The sequence below is a fragment of the Teleopsis dalmanni genome, chromosome 1, assembly GCF_002237135.1.
Source record: "Teleopsis dalmanni isolate 2A chromosome 1, ASM223713v2, whole genome shotgun sequence".
NCBI lineage: Eukaryota > Metazoa > Arthropoda > Insecta > Diptera > Diopsidae > Teleopsis > Teleopsis dalmanni.
In genome coordinates, this window is record NC_051846.1 from 219361408 (window position 1) to 219379226 (window position 17819).

A 17819-nucleotide genomic window follows, 5' to 3' on the forward strand; every position below is an offset into this window, starting at 1 on the left:
TGATGCGTATATAAGAAGACGCATTTACTTAGAAGAAGGCAGTCAGTGATCAACACGCAAAGTGTTCAGAAGCAGACAAAGGCTCGTTATCAACTTTCGAAGACAAGAGAACGTACCAGGGACTTGGACAGTCAAACACAACATACAAAGTCGGTCGCAGAGCTAAGTATAAACAGAGACTTACATAACAAATTTTCCTTTGATTTGTTATCCCTCCTACAGCCACCGTATATAAGCGTGAACACGTTTATATCCTTTCCCAGTAGCAAATATAAGCGTGAACACGTTCATATCCTGCTATTAAAACCTAATATAAAGCGTGAACACGTTTTATCCCTCCTATAGCCACCGTACATAAGCGTGAACACGTTTATATCCTTTCCAGTAGCAAATATAAGCGTGAACACGTTCATATCCTGCTATTAAAACCTAATATAAAGCGTGAACACGTTTTAGATCCTTTCCTACTTACTAAGCCATATATATATATATAGGCGTGAACACGTCTATAGATAATAACGTCTATAACCCATAAACTTTTCTTCCACAACAGGTATAATAATTTTTATACATATCAAATATAAATGAATAAACATTGTTAGTTTTAAGACAACTTAATAATAAATAAATATTGAAATCAAACACCGTCTTTATCCTTTAAAAATTTATTGTAACGACCCAGGACCAACCCCTGAGTATTACCCCGGCAAACAGAGCGACGAGAAATTGTCGTTACAATTGGCGCCCGAGCAGGGACAGGATAGACGTCCTGTCCCTTCCATACAGTCAGTATGAAGTGGATATCTGCAATAAAAAAATTGGTTAATTTTTTAGTGTTTTTATTAAAAGTAAATAACTTACCATAAACCCACCCCCGCATGAATTAACCTAAGATTACATCGAAAATTCAAGGAATATAAAATATATTTAAACAAATAAATAATACACTCACCATATTTTTTTATTATTTATATTAATAATTTTAATATTTTTAATATTTTTAATATTTATTTTAATTTAATTAATATAAATATTAAGCAATGACGCTGAGTTTAAATGTTGATAGCACATTTAAAAGCAAAACAAACAAAACAAGAAATGTCAAGAGCTTTTGTGCAAAGAACTTTGTGCAGAAATTGATGCGCGAATTATATGTTTAATTAAAACACATGTTTGTCTTTTTATTTAAAATATTTAATATTTTTTAAGACATGGTTTTACAGAATGAATCTTAAGACTAACTTATAACTAACAACTTTGCTTATATTTATAGTGAGGATTCGAAGTATCGAATCCTGATAAGACAATTCGTTGTTTGGTTAGGCCGAACAACTATAATAATATTTTTAGTTACAATGTTTACAATGGTATGTAATTATAATATAATATAATGAGAACATTTTATTGTTTGGTTAGGCTGAACAGCGATAACAATATTTTTTGTTACAATGTTTAGTTAAAGATAATAGAATATAATAAAATATAATGTAGATCTTTAGTTGTTTGATTAGGTCAAACAACGATAATAAAATATTTAGTAGGATGCAATTTAAATATTTCGTTGTTTGATTAGGTCAAACAACGATAATAAAATATTTAGTACAGGGATAAGATAAGAGAATGTAACTCGCGCTCATATTAACTACAGCGAAAGCGCAAAACAGCAACTACGTCAAAATGCAAACAAGCTGTAAACTAAGCTTTGCGCTACGTTACAGTTTGGTCTGATGGGTATATAAAAAGACTCATTTACTTAGAAAAGGGGAGTTAGTGATCGACACTTGAAGTCATCGGAGTTAGTGATCGACTAGCCAAGTGAATCATTCGGAGACATTACCAGAGCACTGATGTACATGGAGCTAACTATAAAGAAGCACCTTTCTATTTTTTTATTTAAATATATAAGCGTGAACTACAAGGATTGCAACCAAATCCTTGCATAAGCGTAAACACGTTTAATCCTTTCTCCAGTAAAATAATAAGCGTGAACACGTTTATAATTTGCTACCAAATCCTTCCATAAGCGTAAACACGTTTATCCCTTGTCACTAAAATTTATATAGGCGTGTACACGCCTATACATTAACATTGATTACCCTTTTACAACAGGTGTAGAAGAAAGAAAATCAACAGAAAACTACAGAAAACATCAAAGAATAATACGCTGGCATCGAAGAAAGAAAATTTATATCAATATCTAAATCAATATCCTGTAATAGGATAGCATATAGATAAAATAGAAACATAGAATAATTAAGACATTTTTAAATTTAAGTAAATACATTAATAAAGAAAAATTAAAAAAGAAAAAAAAACAAAACTTAAAAACACTGTCTTCTAATATTTATAAATTTTATTGCAACGACCCAGGACCAACCCCTGAGTATTACCCCGGCAAAAAAAGGCACGAAAATTGTCGTTACAACTTCAATGGTCTATCTGATTTTCAGTAACAGCATTTGAGGAAGTCCATGTAAGTTTGTACTTATATTTATGTGGAAATAATTTTCCGGCAATTTTTAGTTCGTTAGTGCCACAGAATTCTACAAGTCGCTGTCTATTATCGTTCATCTCACCGATACCGTTTTTGCCCATTATATATTCAAAGCTAGGTCGTTATCCACTTTGGCGTTGAAGTCGCGCATATCTACTAACAGGTCTTGCTTGAGGGTGTTATCTATAGCATTATTAAGTAAGTCCTGAAAGGAGTCTCTTATTTCGTTATCTGCAGCCTTAGCAGCGGTCGTTAGATTACATTTATGGCATTTGAAGCGTAAAAGCATAATGCGTTCGTTAATACATTTACAGTCTATGACAGCTTTTCCGATTTTTGAATTGACTAAAATACCAACGCCATATTGATGTACATCACTTTCGTTTGGTATGACAGACCAGTATAGTTCATGTCCTTTTGTAGTTCGGATACTTCCTTACTTCACATAAGCCCATAAAAGAGAGCTTATAACTTTCAATGTTAACTGGCTTGCGCTAGTTTTCCTGATCTATAGAAGGTCTTCACTTCCGTATTCCAAATCGTATTCCTTTAGTGTAGCGAGGGTTCGTCAACAGTTGTTCCGGCCAATTTATTTTCCGTGTAGACATTCTGGGGATAAGAAAGTTTTCAGGTACAAAAGGTTATCTTCCTATCGCATCCTAGATGCTGGGGTTGCCACCAGAGCCAACAGGGTGGCTAAATTATCTATATAGATAGAAAATTTTAATTAGGCGAGAAACACCCCGTTACGGAGGGTTTTCACAGAAAAATACGTACATTTATACATATTACTAATATTAAAAAAAACAAAAGTGTCAACTTAACTTATAGAAGATACAATATAAAAGAATATTTACCATATATAGAATATAAAACAATCCTGAAGTGCAATCTTAGCTTGGACGAGGTTCATTAAATAACCATGCTATTGTAGTGCCCATGACCTACATTAATATCATATGTGACAAGCCGCTGTTCATTCAGACAAAATAAATGTGTCATAAATTATAATATGCACTTTTGTCGGTTTGACGCTTTGACTTTGATCATATTACTTAAAAGAAATATTTTGACTCATGCTGTTACAAATATGCATTTGTAACATAAGACATGATAAGCATGTATGGTCATTGCACTATTCCGACCTAAATTCTAGAAAGTACATTAACTCTTTAAAAACAATATATGACGTATTATTGTAATGCGTTAGAAGAGTATTTGTTTATAAAATATATGTAATAAAATAATTAATGTAATTTATGGGAGTAACCAATGCATTGATTGGTTACTCAAATCAATCAGAAGTAAATAATAATTGTTTAGTAAATAAGCTAGAATAAGTATAAATACCCATAATTTTTATAATAAAGAGAGATTCAATTTAACTTAAGACAAGGTTACGTCTTTTATTTGAATCGTGTTCTATGCGGCATTTAGATGCTGAAAGAACAATAAGCGGCTGAAGAGCTTAGTAATACTCTTCTCTATACCGATAGGTCGTTTCCACTTACACTGGTCGATAAGTGATCCTTGAATCCTTTCAGGACTCAGACATTATTTGGTGATATTAATTGAGAACACTCTATCTAACAATCCTGCTATTATATCTTGACGATCCTAACATCCTGCAACCATTACATGGCGAAGCATTAAGATCATCACCATAACATTACAATTACACATTTTATAACCATAACATGGCGATCCTGCCCCCGACGGATCAAATCTTCTAAAGCAGTTTAATAGCAAAAAGCCTGCCCAAATCTTCTAAAGCAGTTTAATAATCATCTTCTAATTCTACAATTATAGTTATTTTAAAATAACGAATGGAAAGTTATAATTGTTTTGTTTGTGGTAAATGTTTCCACACAAAAAAATGCTTAATAAGCATTTGAATACACACCAGTACATTATCGATTATGCAAACGATTTAATTTTTAAATTTTTAAAAAAAAAAAAAAAAATAAATAAAACTGGAAAGGTCACAACTGGAGATTGATGACACATTTGAAAAAATTGTGAAAACTCTGCAACAAGCAATTTTAAACAATCCAGAAGCGGGTCCAAAACCCATAACGTTAGAAGAATATCGTAGAAAAAATCCTGGTGGAAGAACCAAGGAAATAATAGTAGAAGAACATAATAGACCACAAAAGAAAAGATGTGGCCGAAAGAGAAGGTTAATAAATGAAAAAGGAGAATTAAAAAAATTAATAAAAATTGCAGAAGGCAAAAATAAAGCTACTTTGCAACAACAGCTGCACGAGTTAACTCATAATGGGTGGCACTCAAACCAAAGAGGAGGTAATAAACAACAATAATGCAGCAGTAACAACAATCAATACTGACAGCACTAGCACTATTATATATTTAACATTCATTATACTAGTTATATTATTATTGAATAAAATACATTCTCATTTTAAGAATTATATAAAAAAGCAAGCATTAAGAAATATTAATGTATAATGCTATATATATGTATTATAAAAACAAAAAAAATTTTTAATAAATAAATAAAAACTTGTATAAAAATAATGTATTGTAGAAGCGATATTTTAATAATAAAAAACATAGAAACAACTGCTATAATATTGATAGCAATAATTATAACAATAATAATATTATTATATGTATTAATAAAAATATTTAAATTTAGATAAATTTTTAAATGAATTTGACAGATTTAAAATATATATTATCTAATCTAAAGAAAAATTCGAAAAGAACTTATACTGATAAATATATTAGGATAACTAAGAATTATATAAAACAAATTTGGTTAGAAATAGAAGAAAATACTGACATAAAACAGTTACAATTAGTAAGAACGAAGTTTGACACAATAGTAGAGGAAATAAATAAATATTTAAAAAACAAACCAGAGCAGATTAGCGAGAGTACAATATCAAAACTTGATAAAATGGCTAATTTTGACATGTTAACAGCTTCAAAAATAATTCCTGAATTTAATGGAAATGTAAAAATTTTATCTAACTTTACCGGTACTTTGCAATTCTACTCAGGTTCATTGAAGGATGAAGTAGAGAGAACCATTCTACTAAATTTTGTAAGATCAACTAAACTTTCTGATTGAGTTAAAAATAAATTGGTTGCAAGTGAGGAAGATGACACAATAAAAAATTTCATTCAGAAGCTAAATACAATTTACAAACCAAAAGCCAATCCCTTAATCATACAAAACAATCTTACTCGAATGCGTCAAGGCATACAAACGATTGCTCAATATGCTTTAAAAATAGAAGAACAAATAGCAATGCTTAATCAAATATACATTTCAGAGCAAGGAGAGAAGAATAGAGATGTCATACTATAAATGACAGATCAATTAGGCCTCAGTACATTCACAAATGGGCTGAATGAGAAGATAAGAAATGTGGTTATAGCAGCCAGGATATCGACATTATCTGAAGCCATACAGATTGCAACAGACGTTGAGACACAAAACAGAAGTCTGATGCAAAATGCATACAAAAACTTTAACTATAAATCAAACAACCACGGATATAGATCAAGAAATGACAAAAGTCATGGAAACAATGACTCAACGAGGTTTGCAAACAAGTACAGCAATCAACGAAGCAACTACAATAGTCAAACAAGAAATTTCAATAATTTTCAACAAAAAAACGGGAACACCCCCAGTCACAATACCCCGGGGAACGTAAACTCAAATATCAACAGGAACATTCGAAAGTATTAAATTTTACTTCGGCAAAAAACATTTTTAACTGTATAACAATAAGAACTTTAATTAGCAATAAGTTTATTACTTTACTAATAGATACGGGCGCCGAAATATCAATATTAAAGAGAGATTCATTAGAAAATAAAAATTTAAAAATAGATACTACGAAAAATTGCAAATTAAATGGCATTTGTAATAGTAGAATATCTACAGAAGGATTATTAAAAACAAAATTATTTTTTAGATGAGAAAAGTATGTCTCATGAATTCAATATCGTTAAACCCAATATCAATCTGCCAACTGACGGCATATTAGGTAGAGATTTCTTATTAAAGCATAACTGCAAGATAGATTATGAAACATGTACATTAACGATGCCTTATCAGGAAGATGAAATAATCTTACCTATAAATATAAATACAAAAAATTTGGCATATATAACATTGCCCCCTAGAGCAGGAATAGGTATAAAACACATTCGAATATTAAATACAAGAGAAACACCAGTAGTCATAAAAAATACAAAAATAGAAATAAAAAAATTAGAAGATTATAACATATTAATTTATAACAGAGCGTCCCTATACGCTAATAGATTTGATAGAATAAAGAAGTTATTGAAACTCCCATGTTTAGATCAAAAAGCAGAAAATTCGATATTAAACATTTGTGAAGATTTCCAGGAAATATTTCATTTAGAAGGAGAAACTCTAACAATCAATAATTTTTATGAGCAGCATATATCAATTACAGATAAAACACCAGTTTACATAAAAAATTACAGAACTCCGAATACGCAATTACATGAAGTGAATAAACAGATAGATAAATTACTAGAAGAAGACATAGTAAAACCGTCAACAAGTCCTTATAATTCACCAATCTTATTAGTTCCGAAAAAAAATAAAGATGGACAAGAGAAATGGAGACTAGTAATAGATTTCAGACAACTTAATAAAAAAGTAGTAGATGATAAATTTCCACTAACTCGTTTAGAAGACGTTCTAGATAAATTAGGCAAAGCGAAATATTTTTCTACACTTGATATGACTAGTAGTTTTCGTCAGATTCCACTTAATAATAAATTGAAACACTTAACAGCGTTCTCAACCAATACAGGCCATTTTCATTTTAAAAGATTACCTTTGGCTTAAAAATTTCAACAAATAGTTTTCAAAGAATGCTAACTTTAGCATTAACTGGTTTGGATTCGTCAGCATTTCTATATGTAGATGACATAATAATATTCGGTTCAAATTTAAAAAATCACAATGAAAATCTAATAAAAGTATTTAGTAGACTACAAGAACATAATCTTAAATTAAACCCTGAAAAATGTAATTTTTTACAACCAGAAGTTGTATATCTTGAACATTTAATAACAGCGCAAGGTGTATGCACTGATCCAAGCAAACATGAAGTGATCCGAAATTACCCGAAACCTAGAAATTCTGATGAAGTTCGAAGATTTGTTGCCATGTGCAATTATTATCGAAGGTTTATACAAGATTTTGCTGAAATAGCTAGACCTCTCAATAACTTACTAAAGAAGAATCAAATATTCTGCTGGTCGGAAGACTGTGATAAATCTTTTGAAAGTTTAAGAACAAAGTTAATTTCACCATCAATCTTAAGCTACCCAGATTTCTCGAAAAATTTTATATTAACGACAGATGCCTCTAATTATGCATTAGGAGCAGTTTTGTCACAAGGAGAAATAGGAAATGATAAACCAATAGCTTATGCTAGTAAAACTCTAAACAAGCATGAAATAAAAAAGCCTGTAATAGAGAAAGAACTTCTTGCAATTCATTGGGGAATTAATTATTTCAGACCATACTTATATGGACGAAATTTTACGGTATATACTGATCACAGACCACTAGTTAGTCTTTTTACACACAAGAACCCATCTTCAAAACTGACAAGGATTAGGATAGATTTAATGGATTACAATTTCAACATTATATTTAAACAAGGGAAAATGAATACGAATGCAGATGCACTATCTAGGATTCAATTAGATTCAAAGCAACTAATTGAAATGATACCCAAAAATATAAATGTATGTATTAACTAGAACAATGAGCAAAAATATTAAAGCACATAAAGAAGAAAGTAAAAAGCAAACCTTGAATGCTAACATGTGGGACGCGACATCAATAACAGATGTAAGATTTGTAAAGAAACTTAAATTTAAAAAGGTAAACCATTCTGCAGATGGAAAAGAAGAAAAAGCACTTGAACACAAGAATAAAAAGTTCAATAGAAATAGTGCAAAATATATTAAAGGTGGAAAAGCACTTGAACATAAAAATAAAAAGTTCAATGAAAAAAGTGCAATGAATATTATAGCAGCAAATAAAATAGTTGTCGAATACAACGAGAAATCATTATCAGAGATAAAATTGATTCTGAAGAAGTTATTATTCAAAATGAACAACTTAAAAATTACAAATCTAGCGTTAGCAGAAAATGATGAAATATTAAATGAAATAAACTTGCAAGAACTGAAAGAAATATTTAATAAGCTGCAAAATGAATTAAAATTCAAAGAAAGTTTAGACATAATTATATATACACCACCGAAACGAATAGAAGATACAAAAGAAATGCTCAGATTAATAAAAGAATATCACAAATCTCTACATGGAGGACATTGTGGAATTAAGAGATGCATAAATAAATTAAAACAAAAATTTTTTTGGAAAAACATGAACAAAATGGTAAAAAATTTTGTCAACAACTGTGACACATGTGCAAGAGTTAAAATAATTAGGCACAAAAAAGAAGAATACTAAATTACCGAAACACCAAACACATCATTTGATGTAATAACAATAGACACTGTAGGCCCATTAATACCATCTAACAATTATAGATACATTTTAACACTTCAATGTGAATTAACAAAATTTGTAGAAGCGATCCCTTTAGAAACGAAAGACGCTGTCAATGCTGCGAAAGCAATTGTAGAAAAATTCATACTTAAGTACGGGTGTTTTAGAAAAATGAAAACTGACAAGGGCACAGAATTCACAAATGAACTTCTAAAAAACATTTGTAAATTGTTAAAGATAGAAAAAGTAACATCAACACCATTTCACCATGAGATATTAGGAACAGTTGAAAGAAACCACAGAGTTTTGAATGACTACTTGATGACCATGAAAACAATAAACAATTGGGACGAATTACTTCCTTACTACGTATACAGTTACAACTCGACTCCACACACAACAACAAAATACACTCCATTTAAATTAGTATATGGAAAATTATGTGCATTACCATGCGAAATTATTAAAAATAAACAAACGATATATGATATTGAAAATTATGCTAATGAATTAAAAATAAAATTAAAATTCTCTCAAGAAAAAGCAAAAGAACAATTAATTAATACTAAACATTTAACGAAAGAAAAGAAAAAAATGTTAATAAAGCAAATTTTAAAATAAATGATTTCGTATATGTCAAAAAAGGCAACAGAAAGAAATTAGATAACCCATATAAAGGCCCATATAAAATTGTATCACAACAAGGTACAAACAGTACACTATTAATGAATGAAAAACTTGTTGAACTGCACTGTTAAGTATTACATTAATAATTTATTTTGTCTTTTGCTGACCCATGCTAAAATGCATTTAACGTAATCGTAATACATTAATAGGTTATATTTTTGCTGATTAGTGTTTATTTTATAACTAGGGCTAGAACACATTTTAAGTAATTTATTATTCATTGTTTTGCTAAATATTTTATGTAATTTGCTTGCTATTAATTATTTATTGTTTTGCTGAATATTTTATGTGTCATTATAAGTAATATTTTTTGCTTGATATTAATTATTGTTTTAAATTGGGTCAGTAAATTATTGCACGTAATAAGTTTTAGTAAGTAATTATTATAAGAAAAATGTATATATAAATAAATCAATTCTTTTAATAAAGTGTATTCGATGATACAAACTTGAATAGAACTCATCTTCTTTTCATAAAATTACCAACGGGTTTATGTGATCGGTGGTATCTTCACGAATATAAAAAATATACAAATATACCGTCCAACAAGTTACATGTGCTTGGTGGAATTCCGGTATACAAATACAAATTGATAGAAAATTGAGGATAAAAGCATTCTCAACATATTTTGGTGACCCCGACGTGATTTTCCTATAAGAACAATAAATAGGAACTGTGTTATCATGGAGCATTTCGACACACTTATTGATCAACAACAAGCTATAGGAGCTGAGATCGAGAGGATAATCAGCAACTTCAAGAAGGATCCAGCCTCAAGGAAGACGAATCGCTATTATCAGGATAGAATTCTACGGTTAACTGAACAATGGTCAAGGTTAGAGAAGAACCACAACACGTTACTGTCTTGTAAAGCTATGGCTGAAGATACAGAAGACGAGTATTTCACCACGGGCTACTATGAAAAAATGACTGAATTGACAAACAAATACTTGGGTATTTTTAACAAGGCATTAATCGAAATGCAAGAGGTAGAAAATGCTCAGGAAAAGCCGCCAAGGCAACACAATCAAAATCCAATGCAGCTTCAACAAAATGAAGAATTATCAAGAGTGTTGCGTAATCAACGAGCACTCATAAATGTCATTGACAGATTCAGTCAAGAAATTGAAATGGCAAGCCAAGAATCTCAAAATGAAGTTTTTTATTCTTGCAAGCTTGCTTTGATAGAAGGTTATCACAAAGCATTTGATAACAACAATGAAAAAATATGGAATTCTACATCAGAAGAATTCATTGAAGGGTACTCCTGGGAATTGTATTATGAAATTAGTCAAAAACTCCAAGACATGGAGATTTGTTTGAAACTCAAGCTAAAATCATCCAATTCTCACTACCAGCACAATTCAACAATTCAGGCAGTTAAATTACCACAGTTAACAATTCCAACATTTGACGGAAATCAGCTGAAGTGGGTAGAGTTTCGAGACCTGTTTACACAACTTATAGACGAACAACCATTCAAACCTATCCAAAAGATGTTCTACTTAACAACTAACTTGATTGGTGACCCTAAAAACCTGATAAAGCATTTGCTAGCATCAGCTGAGAACTACATTACCGCATGGGAGATTCTGAAGGCTAGATACAATAATGGTAGATTATTAGTTACCGCATTGTTAAACAAATTATTTGCATTACCAGCAATGACAACTGAAACCGCTTCTGGCGTTAAAACATTGCATGACATTTCACAAGAGTGTTTATTGGGACTTAAGGCGCAGCACATTCCAGTCGAACATTGGGACGTCATAACTGTTCATATGACGTTGAAGAAGTTAGACAAGATCACACAAACAGCATTTGAGCAGTCATTATCAAACAATCGAGAGCTGATCACTATGAAGGAACTATTTCAATTTATTGAACAAAGGTTCCAAACGCTAGAAACAATAAATAATAGCGCATCAATCAAAAAATGGGTTAAGACAGTGGCTACAACTAACACTGCACCAGTTAAATGTCCAATATGCAAGAGAGATAATCATCCAATTCATCTATGCAAGCAGTTCCTGGATGACACCCCAGCTAAGAGGTTACATCTCATAAAATCATTGCAACGATGTTTCAATTGTCTAAAAAATGGTCACTTCACAAAAGACTGCACATCAGGCAGTTGCTTAAAATGCAGCAAGAAACACAACACCTTTCTGCATTTAGAAGGCACATTTAAAGCATCCATGATTGAGAAGGCATCCATATCAAAAAATCCTGCTTCTCTGTTCTCCAACAATCTCAACATCCAAAAAAATTATGTGGTATTAGGAACTGCACGTGTTGTCGTTAAAGGCAACAATGGAAGAGAAATTGAGTGCAGAGCATTATTGGATTCCGGCTCCCAAGTCACCCTGATAACCGATCAAATAATTAAGAAGTTAGGTGAAAACCCAAAAAAGACCTCAGCATGTATAGAAGGTGTGGGGCAAAAAAAACAAGATGCGCAACAACGAATCAATTTAGCTTTCTCGTCCAGAATTAACGGATTTAGCAGCCGAATAGAGGCTTATGTATTACCTAAGATTGTGTGTGACCAGCCGAGCATTCATATTGAAAGCTCAAGCTGGAAGATACCACAGAACATCAATCTGGCAGATCCGTCGTTCAATACCCCAAACAAAATCGATCTCCTACTTGGAGCCGAGTTTTCTCATCAACTATTGTCCATCGGCCAAATAAACCTTGGCAGAGGTTTCCCCATCCTACAGAATACATTGCTTGGGTGGCTTGTGGTGGGAAAAATATCTAACCAAAATTCAATTATTTCACCACAAGTTTGTGGAATATGCTCTGAAGATGAGCAAGATACGATGAAGGTTATCGAGCGGTTCTGGCAACTAGATGAACCAGAAAAGGCAAACAAAAATCTGTCTCCTTCCGAAGAGTTGTGCGAGTCTCATTTTGCAACTTATATGAAAAGGAGTCAAGACGGTCGATTCAGTGTCAGATTACCCTTCAAGCAAGATCCATCGTTGCTTGGTGAATCAAAACACATTGCCATTAACAGGTTTTTAGCGTTGGAAAGAAGACTCGATAAGGATGTAATACTCAAAACACAGTATGTACAGTTCATGAATGAATATGCTGATCTCGGACACATGGAAAGGGTTGACATCAACCAAGTTAATCCTCATTATGTCATCCCACATCATGGCGTTTTACGGCCCGATAGCAGCACCACGAAATTAAGAGTGGTATTTGATGCATCGTGCAAGACGAGTAGTGGACTATCGTTAAATGATACAATGTTTACTGGCCCTACAATTCAAGAGATATTGTTTGCGATTTTACTTCGATTCAGGTGCCTAAGATTTGTCTTTTGTTCTGACATTCAAAAAATGTACAGACAAAATATTATTCAGCCCGAAGATCAAAGATATCAATTAATAGTCTGGAGAAGCAATAATAACGAACCCTTACAATTTTATCGATTAAAAACAGTCACCTATGGAACACGATCAGCCTCATATCTGGCTACTAAATGCTTACAACAGTTGGCGAAATCTGAGTTGCAAAAATATCCACTAGGTGCAGCAGCACTAAGTAATGACTTCTACGTAGATGATTGCCTAAGTGAATCAAATAGTCTCCAAACTGCCAAAGATATACAAACTCAGTTAAAAGGTTTGTTGGAATCAGCAGGATTCAAGCTACGTAAATGGTGTGCCAACCATCCGTCACTTCTTCAAAATATTGCAAAAGAAGATCAAGAAGTTGATTTGGACTTTCAAAGTGACGACGCAACATCAATCAAAACATTAGGATTGACTTGGCAACCAAAAGAAGATCAATTTCGCATAAAATTAAAACTGGATCCATTAAAAATCATTACTAAAAGAACCATTACTTCGAACCTAGCCAAAATTTTCGACCCATTGGGGTTACTAGGTCCAGTACTCGTAACAGCAAAAATACTAATTCAGGACCTATGGCAACTACAATTAACATGGGACGAAGCAGTACCAGCCGAAATATACACTAGGTGGACTACCTTTTATGACGATCTACAAGTACTAGATCAATTTAAAATAGATCGTCATATATTCGGAAAACTGATGCCAGCACTTGAATCAATACAATTGCACGTATTTTGTGATGCTTCACAAAAGGCATACGGAGCCGCAGTCTACGTTCGAGCGAAACTAATGGATGGTCGACTAATAAATCGATTGTTGTGTTCCAAGTCTCGTGTTGCTCCACTCAAAAAACAAACGATTCCAAGGTTAGAACTGTGTTCAGCTCTATTAGGAGCGACATTGATGAAAAAGGATAAGAACAATATAAATCATGATGTAGCAACATATTATTGGACTGATTCAGAAATCGTTCTCTTCTGGATCAATTCTTCATCAGCAAGGCATCAACAATTCATAGCAAATAGAATCAATGCAATTCAGGAAATTAGCTTGCCTAATCAATGGCGTCACGTAAGATCTAAGGACAACCCAGCTGACTCATTATCACGGGGTATCAAGCCAGCTCAATTACTCGAAAATAACTTACGGTTATACGGTCCACTCTTTCTTCATGGTTCCGAAAGCAACTGGCCTGGCGAATTCAATAAAACTCTCTGTATTGATCCGGTGAATCCTGAATGGAAACAAACGACAAGGGAAGTGGCCTTAATCTCAACTGATTACGATATCCATTGGATCGATAGAATCAATGACAGGAATTCATTCAGAACTCTACTACATACGGTGGGATATATGCTGCGATTTGTAAATCGGGCAAGGCGAACCAATTTAAGCAATATCACTATGGCTCTAAACCCTATGGAACTGGAACTGTCACTCAGGCATATAGTGAAATACATACAACAGTCAGAACTAAAAGAAGAATTAAATCAGTTAGAACGCAACCACACAGTAAAACCTGCAAGTACACTTGCTGGACTGATGCCATTTTTAGATGAACACAAGATAATTCGCGTGGGGGGAAGGTTAGAAGCATCATCACTTACATATGATGAAAAGCACCAGATAGTCCTTCCATACAATAACCCTATTGTAAAACTGATAATGAAGGACATACATGAACGAAATATGCACTGCGGCGGTCAAGCACTGCTGGCAGCAGCGAGACAAAAATTTTGGCCGATCAAGGGTAAAATTATGGCAAGATCAACTATTCACCATTGCGTTCTTTGTACTAGATGTAAACCAATTACTTTTGAACAAGTCATGGGAAGTTTACCAAGGCATCGAGTACAGTCAAACAGGCCATTTTTTAATACCGGAGTTGACTTCTGTGGGCCTTTTTGGGTGCAATATAAGGTGAGAGGAAAACGTCCGCATAAGGCATACCTAGCAGTTTATTGTTGTTTTGCGACAAAGGCAGTACACTTGGAACTGGTAAGCGACTTGACAACAGAAGCATTTATCGGATCATTAAAACGTTTTATCGCACGACGTGGATGCTGCCAAAATATATACTGTGACAATGCAACGAATTTTGTCGGTGCCTCTAACAAGTTGCAGGAATTAACAACAACAATCCATTCCAATGTAGCTCAGGAACAAATAACAAAAACTTGCAGCAACAAAGGATTGGCATTTCACTTCATCCCTCCTCGTGCACCTCATTTTGGTGGACTATGGGAAGCAGCGGTTAAATCAGCAAAGTACCTATTGGTCCGAAGCGTTTCAACTGAAACGTTAACGTACGAGGAACTCGAAACCGTCATTATAGAAATAGAAGCTATTTTAAACTCACGACCTTTAACACCAATGTCGTCTAATCCAAATGATTTGCAGGCTCTCACACCAGGTCATTTCTTAGTTGGTGATGCACTAACAGCACCCGTAGACGCAACATGTGAAAAGGTAAAAACATCTCTTTTGACTAGATGGAATCTGGTTGCACACTTAAAACAAGAGTTTTGGAAAAGATGACGGGCAGAGTACCTAATGGAACTACAGGTTCGAAACAAGTGGCGTGAAGAATGCAAAAACATTGAAGAAAATATGCTGTTGATCCTTAAGGAAGATAATGTACAACCTTTGCAATGGCCTTTAGGGCGAATAATGAAGACATATAAGGGTAATGACGGATTTATACGAGTCGTAGATGTCAAAACCGCAACAGGCATGTTAAAGCGACCAATTCACAAACTAGCACCCTTATTTCCTGAAAACAAACCTATTAAAACACAGGAGAATCACCATAACAAAGAAAAACGAATGGACAATGAGATAGTCCCACGAAAACAAAGACGTGTGTCCTCCAATATAAAATTAACTACAGTACTGATATCTCTACTTTTACTCCCGATTGTTCTTTGTTCACTAGTAAACGTAACTGAACTTCGCTCCGCTCCTGGCATACATTTTGAACAAGTAGGAACAACAAAATTGATAAAATCCCACTGGAAAATGATAATCTATTACGATTTAGCTCCATTTAATACAGAGCTGGACATACTAAAGGATTCAACGTTGAATCTTTTGAAGCTATGTGATCAAAGCAACTTAAACTCAACATGCAAGTTTGTGGTTCATCATTTTCAGCAAGCAGAAATTGAATTAAGAACAGCATTTGAATTTATGTCAAGCGCCCGAAATAAGAGAGGGGCAATCGATTCAGTTGGGAATATAGCAAGTTCCCTGTTTGGAGTACTCGATTCCAATTATGCAAGTGACATGTCGAAGACGATCAAAACCCTAGAAGATCATGATGACAAACTCAAACATCTGCTCAAAAATCAAATATCAATAATTGACTCCACAATTAACGTTATAAAAAAAAACCAGATAAGTCTCAAAAATAATTTCCAGGGTATGGAGACTCAATTAAACGCGATCTCCAAAAGATTAGTTAAGGACGAACATGACCAATTATATGGCAATATTATTAATATGCTGACCATCCAAATGACAATCGCCACGATAAATTTGCAACGTACGCAATCCACAATCATGGATGTTCTTATTGATAGTCATCACGAAAAAATTAACCCGCTTCTAATTACGCCGCAACAGTTAATAACGGAAGGAGAAAAAATCCGAGCACATTTACCGTCTCATTTACAATTTCCAGTAGAGCAAGATGATATATTAACTCTTTATAAGCTGATGCAAGTAACTGGGCAGGTATCAAGTGACCATGTAATATTTAATATTATGATACCACTCGTTGAACGAAAAACCTTTGAAATATTTCATGTAGTACCTGTGATCTCTAGCGCGACCAAGGTATTAACGTCAATACAGCCATCAACAGAATATCTGGCTATCAATTCTCACAAGGATGAATACTTCCCCACAACAAAATTAGCACTGCAATCGTGTATTGCAACTGAAGAGGACTCATACCTTTGCTCAAATGTTCAATCTATTTATCGTCGTAGAGCAAATGTGTGCAAGTGTGAAATCAATTTGTACAATAATGGAACAGGTGACGATTGCGAAATAGTTGAATTAAAGGAAACTACCATTTGGACTCAGCTGAAACACAAAAATCACTGGATATACGCTACCAAATATCCGATGCAACTCAATGCAGTATGCGGTTCGAATGCATTTCCAGTGATACTAAATAGTACCGGCATGGTAAAAATTGCATCAAATTGTGTCATCAGAGATAACACGGTTCTTATTCAAGGACACCAAGTCATAACAAGTCTGCTCAAATCAGCATATACGAGCATAGGAATTTCAACACCTGAAATTAAGCCATCTAAGCGGATAAACAATTCTGAAATTGAATATCTTCCACAATTAAGAGAACTAACAATTCTGCAAAAACAACTAACGAAGGATACATTACCTGAACTATCATCAAAGGTACAGCAAACTGAAGTGCTACATAAGTAGATCAAAAATATTTGTTTTTTGAAACAATTTTTCTTAAAAGTGACAATAAAATTTTTTTTTGTTGAAATAAAAAACTACTCAAAAGTGCCACTAAATAAAAGTGTTACATAAGTAGATCAAAAATACTTTTTGAAACAAATTTTCTTAAAAGTGACAATAAAATTTTTCTTTTGTTGAAATAAAAAACTACTCAAAAGTGCCACTAATTAAAAGTGCTTCAAGAAACCGGCCAAGAAACGACGCCCCTTAGTAGGTTTGA

General features: G+C 33.1%; 1 protein-coding gene across 1 annotated transcript; it reads left to right on the forward strand.

Annotated features, from left to right (window-relative positions):
• Positions 1-10414: 10414 nt before the first annotated feature.
• LOC119667369 lies at positions 10415-15640 on the forward strand. Its single transcript, XM_038076658.1, has one exon. The coding sequence runs from the start codon at positions 10415-10417 to the stop codon at positions 15638-15640; it is 5226 nt and encodes a 1741-aa protein (XP_037932586.1).
• The last annotated feature ends 2179 nt before the right edge of the window (positions 15641-17819 follow it).

Coding starts and splice junctions, on each gene's coding strand:
- LOC119667369 (XM_038076658.1), top strand. CDS start 10,415: ATGGAGCATTTCGACACACTTATTGATCAACAACAAGCTATAGGAGCT.